The sequence below is a fragment of the Belonocnema kinseyi genome, chromosome 3 (assembly GCF_010883055.1).
Source record: "Belonocnema kinseyi isolate 2016_QV_RU_SX_M_011 chromosome 3, B_treatae_v1, whole genome shotgun sequence".
Classification (NCBI taxonomy): domain Eukaryota; kingdom Metazoa; phylum Arthropoda; class Insecta; order Hymenoptera; family Cynipidae; genus Belonocnema; species Belonocnema kinseyi.
Window position 1 is genome coordinate 50219388 of NC_046659.1, and position 9263 is coordinate 50228650.

General features: G+C 32.2%; 1 protein-coding gene across 1 annotated transcript in view; it reads left to right on the top strand.

Annotated features, from left to right (window-relative positions):
- The window catches only part of LOC117168772 (epidermal growth factor receptor kinase substrate 8-like), a 79829-nt gene that overhangs the window by 46098 nt on the left and 24468 nt on the right, over positions 1-9263 (top strand). The window contains exon 3 of the mRNA XM_033354550.1: positions 6401-6468. Coding sequence (XP_033210441.1) covers positions 6423-6468 — 46 coding nt within the window. The 5' untranslated portion in view covers positions 6401-6422. The remainder of the gene's footprint in view (positions 1-6400; positions 6469-9263) is intronic.

A 9263-nucleotide genomic window follows, 5' to 3' on the forward strand; every position in this document is an offset into this window, starting at 1 on the left:
GACCCGTGCGATCATCATCGAACAGTCAGCCTGAAATCAGATGGAGTCAGACGGAGTCGAGAGTCTTGCTTACGCTTCCATTTTTTTACAAAATTTTCTTACAACTATTTCTTACAAAGTACCATCCATCTACACCTTATAGCTAATCCGCTCGTTTCTATAGCCTAACCTTCCCCGCTGCTCCTCGACTCGCACGCATTTCGCTCTTTTATCGCTATGCCTCGCATTACCAGCCTTTGTCTCGGCGGCTAACACCTAATACTTAACTACTATTTACAATATTTACATTTTTCTTATATCTACTTCCTCTCCTATTTACAATCTTTCCTTCTCCATTCCTCTTCCTCCTGCCTTCTCTTTTTCTCCATCTTACCCAACACCCCCTTCACCCATGTTACTGCATTTTGTCCCCCCTTTCATGCAAAAATACCACCATGCTTATCTCACTCCTTTCCACCTCTTCACACTCCTCCAACCAGTGCTCAACTTTTGCACCCCCTTCCCCGCACAGTTCACACATTCTCTTCTCTCTAGAAAGCCAGAACCTATTATAACCTTCCATGCAACCGCATCTCATTCTCGTTATAAGTCTCTGACTATCTTGCTCTCCTTTCTCACAAAAATATTGCGCTCTCTCCCTTGGCATAATCCACACATAGTTCCCGTTAAACCTTGATTCTCTTATCCTCTCCTCTCCTTCTGCCTTCTCTTTCTCCATGCCATTCTTTTGAACCAACTCATATACCTTCCTTCCTCGTGCCTCCTGTTAACTTCATCCATCTGCAATCCATTCGTTCTAAAATACCTTTCCACCTCCATCTTGCACCACTACGTCTGTTCTCGTTCTCCCACCAACACTCCCTAACCAATTTACTTCCCTCCTCTTCCAAAAATTTCTCCTCATATTTACACGCTCGACTCCCTGGTATAATCCCTAAACTCGTTCTTCCTGTCTCCCTCCTGATAATATAGTTCGGCGTATTCCTTGCCATCCCCAATGTCCACTTTACTTACCTCTCCTGTATCCTATTTACCTCCTCACTTACCTCGGTGCACCTGAATTGAGCCAGCGGTCAGTGTTTGACCTGAGAATCGGAGGACTTCATTTATTTCGAACCCGAATTGAGCCAAAACGGATCTCTCTTGTTTGCTGGATGCTCCTCCTACGTGAAAACAATATGGATATATACACTACTCTAGTGACTATAGATGACTATACGCTGTTCCCTGAGAGAAGATCCTCTAGGCATGCATATGGGTTGGCGTTTTTGGATGGAGGAGTGTCCTTACCCGTTTTTTTTTCACACGTAGTTTATTAAGTTCTCTTCTCATTGGTCCCTTGGACTTCATTTAATATTTATTACTTTCTTAACTATAAAAGAAAACGACCTCACCGCGCGTAGGGCTCGAGTTACAGGGGTCTACGGTAGCCACTTGAGTTTTTGACTTAGTCGCTCTTTTTTGTATTTAAAAAGTTAAAAATGAATAATGAATAATTCTGCAATCCCCGACTTAAAAGCAATATATTCAGATATATTCAGAAAACATGTTTAGCGGGAAATTCTTTTTTTTTTAATTGATTTTTTATTTTATTTTTTTGATTGAATAATTTTAGTTGAGGATTTAACTGCAGTTAAATCCTTAACTAAGATTATGAATTTTCAATTTGAAAAAAAAAAAATTATAAAGAAGTTCAACTTATACTAAATACTTGGATTTTTAACCAAAAAGATTAATTTTATACTAAAAAAGACGAAATTGCCACCGAAATAGTTGGATTTTTAGACTATAAAGGATTACTTTCTATACAAAAATTACATTGTTCAATTTTCATTATAAAAAATAATAATTTTCAATTTAAAAAGCAAATTTATTATAAAAAAGTTAAATTATTTACTAAGTAGTTGAAATTTTCAACCAAAAAGTCGAATTTTTAACAAATGAGTTGAGGTTTTAACCCAAAAATATGAATTTTCAACTAAAAAGTTAAATTTGTTAACTAAAAGATCAATTTCTATCAAATGTTTATCCCAAATGTATCATTTATTCTAAAATATAATAAATTCTCATGATTAACAAGCGCAAAAACTATTTAAACAAATAAAAATTATTTAAACAACTCAAATTTAGTGAAAAAGTACTAGGAAACTTTTCACTCATCGAATCAAAATAATTTATGTTGGGAAAGTTCCAAACAATACCGTTTTTAGCATGAATTTGACGTAAAACTGCTATTTGGCATTTTAAGAGCATTTCACGAGCACAATACAAGAGATAGAAAAGCAAAAAGAAATAAAAGATAATTCATAGCTTCATTTTCATACTTCTAATGGGCGGGGCAGTTTTGGCTCAATTCAGGACCACCGAAAATTGCCTACTTAACCGCTGGGCTCAATTCGGGACGAGAAAGGCAAGGGTGGTTGACCGCTGGCTCAATTCGGGTGCGCCCACTTACCTTCCAACCCCACACCTCCACTCTATAAAATAAGACACTCATCACTAGCGAATCAAACAATTTCATTCTCCTTACAAAATCATCTGCGAACAACCTCTCCCCCACCCCCCACACCTGCCTCATCACCACATTTGCCCTTCTCACCCTATCTCTTATATGACCATCTACTCCTCCATTCCTTCGAAACAGAAAGCCCAAGTACACAAACTCTTTCACCTCCTGTACCGCTTTTCCCTTCCACTTCCACTCCCCTCCACTATCTCTCAACCTCTTCATCATCTCCTTTAAAACCTCTTCGCTCTTTGCTAGTAGCACTATGTCATCTGCATATTCTAGTGACCATATCCTGACTCCTCCTACCACTCCAGCCGCTAGCTTACTTTCCATAACTGCGATCAAAATTGCAAAAATCATTGGGCTAAGTGGGCACCCTTGCGCCAACCCCCTATGCATCCAGAATCCCTCAAAGATTGCCTCCCCTCCTCTCACCCTATCTTTCGTCTCTTCATATATCTCCCTTATCCTCTCAACCAGGCCCCTCTTCACTCCCCTCTCTTCCATTGCCTCCCACAACCTCCCTCTATCTACCGAAGGGAACGCGCTCTTTAGATCTACAAAAAACGCGTACACTTTGGCACTTTTCCGATTTATTTAAAAAATTTCATTTAAATAAACCGGAAAAACTTGTTGTTAAAAACTGTTCATTTTTTAATCTGTACTAATTGCACTATATAAACAGAAAATTCATGCAATAATTTAAAGTAAATGCTTGATTTTAATTTTTTGTTATTGAGATAATGGACTCAATAGAAGGTGACTTTGAACCACTTTGTCTAAAAAAAGAACTTAGTTTCCGAACTTCTTATGTTGTGTAGAACTTTTTATTTTATATTGAGAACAAACTCCTGCTGCTGTATATCATGGAGTCCTAAGAAGCGTATAATCGAGTAATTTGAAAGTATAATGTGAGTATCCCGGCTGTTCCATGCAATTTTGGTGACAGCACAGTATTGTTTATTATTTGACTATACTGTGGATTCCCTAATTCAATGTTTGCGTCCAGTATACAATTTAAAACAGATTTACTCTGAGAAAAAAAAAACTTTAATGAATAGCCGGATGCAATAACATATTACGCATTAATTTCTAAGTCTTGCATTTTGTTACGTATTCATTTTCCTTTAAATAAAAGCAAATTCTTTTTTAGATGAATTCTTTAGCTATGACTTATTTACAGATAAGACTTCATTTTGAAGTCTTACACTAAAAAGTGTTCATTTGTTTGTCTCTAAATTTTTAATATTATTCAGTTTCAAATGAAGAACATTTTTTAATATGGCTTTGCTTACTTGGAGAAATGCATTTCAAATGAAAAATTATTACGTCCTTAACATTTGAAGTTTGCATTTTCTCATTTTTCAAGATAGCTGTTTTGAAATTGTACAATTTTTAATATTTTATTTTTAGGCAATTTTCAATTTTGAAGTTCTTTTAGAATTAAACTTTTATAAATTAGACTCTATATCAGAAGGCTTCCAATTTGTACTTGTACAAATTCAACTAAAAATTGTTCAATATCAAGTGAAATTATATACTTTCAAATTGTACCATGATTTAGAAAACAATTCTTTAGGTTGAAATTGTTTATTTAACCAAAGTTATATGGAAATTTTTTGCTTTATCTTAAATTCTATGTAATAGCTGTAATTTTATTCTTATCCGATCATAATGATCAAGGGCTGATTTGATTTCTTGAAAAATTCTTTACAATCTTGTATATGGTTGGGTTTTTATACAAAAAAATGTAATGATATAATTCTTTTTTTACAGGAATTTTTTCCTAAATAATTTTGATAAAACCTAGCCAAATAGAATTGTGAAGAATCTTTCAAGGAATATATTCAAACCTTGATCATTAAGTTGGATAAGCATTGCAAATTTAAAGAATTGCAGACATAAAATTGAAGCTTAAACGCAACAATCCATATAACGTTTGTTGAATAAAAAATTAAAACCATTTTTTTCTAAAGCCCGCTTCGATTTCTCCTTCATAATTCGCGTCGATTAATATTGGGTATATTTTTCGTGGCTTTATAAATCATTTTAAAAATTGATACATTTTTAAGTGGACAGTGCGTAATGAACTTTTTTCGATTAAATATTATCATGCTTATCTTGAAAAATGCTTGAAATGCATGCGCCTCATTTTATCATTTCCAATATTATTGATACGTCACTGGTGTCTGCAGTCAATCATATCTACCTGTACGGTATATTAAGCATAGGATGAATCATGAACTCAAGAAACGTCAATAAAAATACAGCCCATTATAATTCTTCAGCATTTCCGTCAGGATTCCGAGGATCTGAAGAAGCGTTCAGATTAAAATTTAGTCATGCAGATTACAGTGCCACCAAGATAATAAAATATGATAATTTAGCTTTTGATATGCTTATGCGTGTGATTCTAACAAAACTTTATGATCTGAAATAACATCAGTGAGGAAACTTCGTTTAGTTCTTGGTCCCCAAATCCATCAATTTTTACATAACTTTTTTGTAAATTGAAGTATATTTAAGTCAGAGAGACTGTTAAATGTTGTGAATTAAATAACGATTTGTTACCATTTATTTATATGCCGGATGAATTATGAGAGATGTACAGTATAATTATTTTCTACTAATAAATTGTGCATATAAGTTTATGAAATATGCTAGATTTTAAAAATTGCAATAGATCTTGAAAGATAGAGAAGCAGAGTTCTTGACTTGTCTTGTAACATTTTAAGGTGAACGGAATTTCATTTCACCGAGCAGTTGGCTTTCTTGTTACCAAGTACGGCCTTCTGACCCGGTGCCGGATACGACATGACGTGCAAATCTTACTTGTGTATCAAGTTCAAATTATTATTATGCTGTTTCAATTTCGCATTTTAATTAAATTTGTAATGCAATAACAAATAGAAAGATATCCACATTATTCCATATGCAAGATCTATATTAACACTCTGCTTTAAATCGAAAAATTGAAGCTGAAAATTGAAAATTACACAGGCCCACAAAAAGAAAAAGTATCCTGAGCAAATCACCAGACAGGTATATTCTTATGTATTTTTCGTCGCTGAATTCGAATCCGAAGTCAGATAGGGGGATTTCCCTGTTACTTTTCGAGAAAAATGAAAAAAACATGTTTTTTTTATGGTTTATAATAAAAAAATGGTTAACAAAATAAAATATCCCGTACATTTTACCAGACAGGCGTATTCTTATGTATTTTTCGTCGCTGAATTCGAATACGATGTCAGATTGGGGAGTTTCTCAGTTACTTTTAGAGAAAAATGCAAAAAACTTGGTTTTTTATGATTTATAATAAAAAAATTGTTAAGAAAATAAAATATCCCGTACATTTTACCAGGCAGGTGTATTCTTATGTTTTTTTCGTCGCTTAACTTGAATCCGAAGTCAGATCGGGGGGTTTCCTAATTACTTTTCGAGAAAACTGCAAAAAACATGGTTTTTATGGTTTATAATAAACAAATGGTTAAGAAAATAAAATGTCCCGTACATATTACCAGACAGGTGTATTCTTATGTATTTTTCGTCGCTGAATCCGAATCCGAAGTTAGATTGGGGGTTACGGGATATTTTATTTTCTTAACAATAAACCATAAACAACCATGTTTTTTACATTTTTCTAGAAAAGTAACTGGGAAGCCCCCCAATCTGACTTCGAATTTGGATTCAGCGACGAAAAATACATAAGAATACACCTGTCTGGTGATCTGCTGAGGATACTTTTTTCTTTTTGTGGGCCTGTGTTTTCTTTTCAATCATTTCAAAATTGAATTATGTTTTGAATTCATATAGGTTTAAATTTAATCGTATAAGTAAATAAAGTGGGAAGACTGTCGACTAATATTTTCTATTTTTTTATTGTTGTTGCAGAATAAGGAAAAAATACCAGAAGATGCCTTATTACAATAGTGGTCATGGCCCTGTAGCATACAATAAAGGTGAATATGAATGTGAATATAAATTTTATATAACCTTGGACCAAGTAATACATCACAACAGCTCAAAACTGTTTTAACAACATGAAAAAGAGGCAAATCAATTTTACAGTTTTCTACGCCGAAAGAGATATCTGGTTCTGAATAGAAAATATATTGCAGCTGTAATGCACTTTTCTCTTTGATATGGGCATAACGGACCCGCTTGTAATTATGAATTTACTCGTACAATCTTTTCAAATTGTTCTCATTATTAGCGATAACAGATAAAATCATTAATTATTTATAACAGTAATTTCTAAATTAATTATTTACTATTTTCGTTTACGAAATTTACAAGTAAATAGAGATTAAATCAATTGCAATCACTTCTGGTCAGATTTTTACAATAATGATTAATTAGAATGGACTCAAGGAGCTGAACTAAACACTTAAAATATGTTGTAAAAACCTACGCAAAATTAAAAAAAAAACTTGATATTTTTTATAACCCTTAAAATTTCATGAAATAACTTGAAATCTCTTGATATATTTGAAATATATAGACATTCTTCGAAACCCCTTAAAATCTCTTGAATTCTTCGAAATATTTTTGTATTGTTCGACATCATAATAAAGTAGTCCGGCTACTGGAAAAGCTGGTCAAAGCTATGTTGAATTATTTTTTTGGTGAAATTTGGAATTAAATACAACATTTGGTTAGCATAGCAATGAATAAATTGGGTATAAAATTTTAATGCAGAATAATATAAATAAAATGGTTTTTAAATAATAATATAATTTAAATAATGATTTGACTCGATCCGAGTAAAAGTCATTTTTCACGCTCAGCAGTTGGCAGCATAAGCACATGTCGAGAAAGTGAACTTAACCTACAAATACACAGGCACCAACATTATTATTTGAAATTTCGCGCACTTCCCGCTTCCAGCAGAAGCTGTTTGCCAACTTTAGTCAACGCCACACACCGTTCTCGTCATATTTTCCATCCGTTTATTTTTCTAAAATTAAACTCAAATACCCTGGAAGCAAGCACAAATGAGCAGTGATTAAAATTTCAAATTATAATTTCTATCTCCAAAACAGTTTTTCTCACAATGTTCAACGTGTTTTAAAGCCAAAATTAACCATTTTCGGAGCCCGCGAAAGGCCTGTCCATAAGATCCCATGTTTCTTAACACGACTTTAAACAGTGATAATTCAAATTTTAACCTGGAAAGGGCCCCTAAAAAAGGTATTATGAAAAGAGGACATATTTATCAGCCAAAAAAAGCTAATTTTAATGATTTTTCATCAGACTGATCCTATATAGCCGGACTACTTTAAATCAGGTAGGTATCCGTTTGAACTAAGGCAAAATTGAACTAAAGCCCATTTGAACTAAAACAGTTGAGTAACGCTTAATATTTTTTGCTGCAGAAAAAGAGAAGATAGATGGGATGTTAGTTGCTTTAAATGGTATCGTTAATTTCAATTCGTGGCGTTATGTAACGCGGCGTTTACAATCCTTGTTGATTAAATTTAAATCTTGTGATAGGCAGTGAAATTAGAAAACAAGGGAACTTGTGCTCATCAGTCATATTATTATTTTCGAAAATACTTAATTAATAAATTGCCAAGGTTATGCAACAACAAAAGTTTAAATAATGTAATTAGTTAATCTTAACAATATTTGAAAATCCTGTAAAAATTTGAAAAAAGGATTAAAATTGAAAGCATTATAAATAATATTGTGTCGAACCTTTAGATTTTATAACTATTCTAAAAGCGTGATAATTATGAATGCTTTCTGATTGAAAACATTAAAAATCTTAGAATTAAAACTTGAAGCGCTAAAATTAAAGTCTTATTGATGAATCAATCATTCTGGTCTCGAAATATTTTTGAGGTTAGATTCAGAAAAATAATTTTTCGCGCAAACAACTTTTTTTCATTAACTATTCTTTTATTATAATTTTCATGAACCCAAATGATTAATATTTTCATTCGCTGTGAAATTTCTTTCATCTTTCTGAAACATTTAAAATCTCAAATATTTCAATTCTTTTACAAATTTTTAAAAATCTTTCTTAAATCTTTTGCCAGCTTTAAAATCTCTGAAATAGTTTAAAATCCTTCACAATATTTTAAAATAATATATTATATATTTTAAAATAAAATCTTCTTGAAATCACGATGACATTTTATTATTTTTTTGAAATCTTGAAAATATTTTGAAATATATCAAATATCATTGCAAAATACTTAAAATCTTTGAAACCTTTGAAACAGTTTTCGATACATGAAATGTTTCTTGAATCTTTTCCAATATTTTTAATCTTTTCAAAATTATTTGAATATTTTCATTCGTTGTGAAATGTTTTAAATTATTGTGACATTTTCTTTATCTTTTTGAAATATGTAATGTGTGAAATATTTATAACTATTTGCATATATTTTTAATCTTTGTAAAGGGATTCTAACATATTTAAAATCATTTTTTGTTTTTCGAAATTCGAATATTAATACGTGCACCGGGTACTTCAAAATCCCATTTAATTAACTTGGGGCAATTTACAATTTTCGAAAAATTGAACTCGTGTTCCGGGGTTTCATCGAAACGAGCCAAGTTTTTTAGGGCTTTAAGAGGAGTTTCTACGATATAAAACCATGCTAATAACTTTCATTTCCAACCCAACTCCACCCTCCCCGTAGCACCAGAAATGACCCAAAAATAAAAAAACTGCATGTTTATGTGTTATTGTAACTTTTGAGTAATTTTCGTCTCTTTTTCATAAAAATACTTACCAATGGACAAT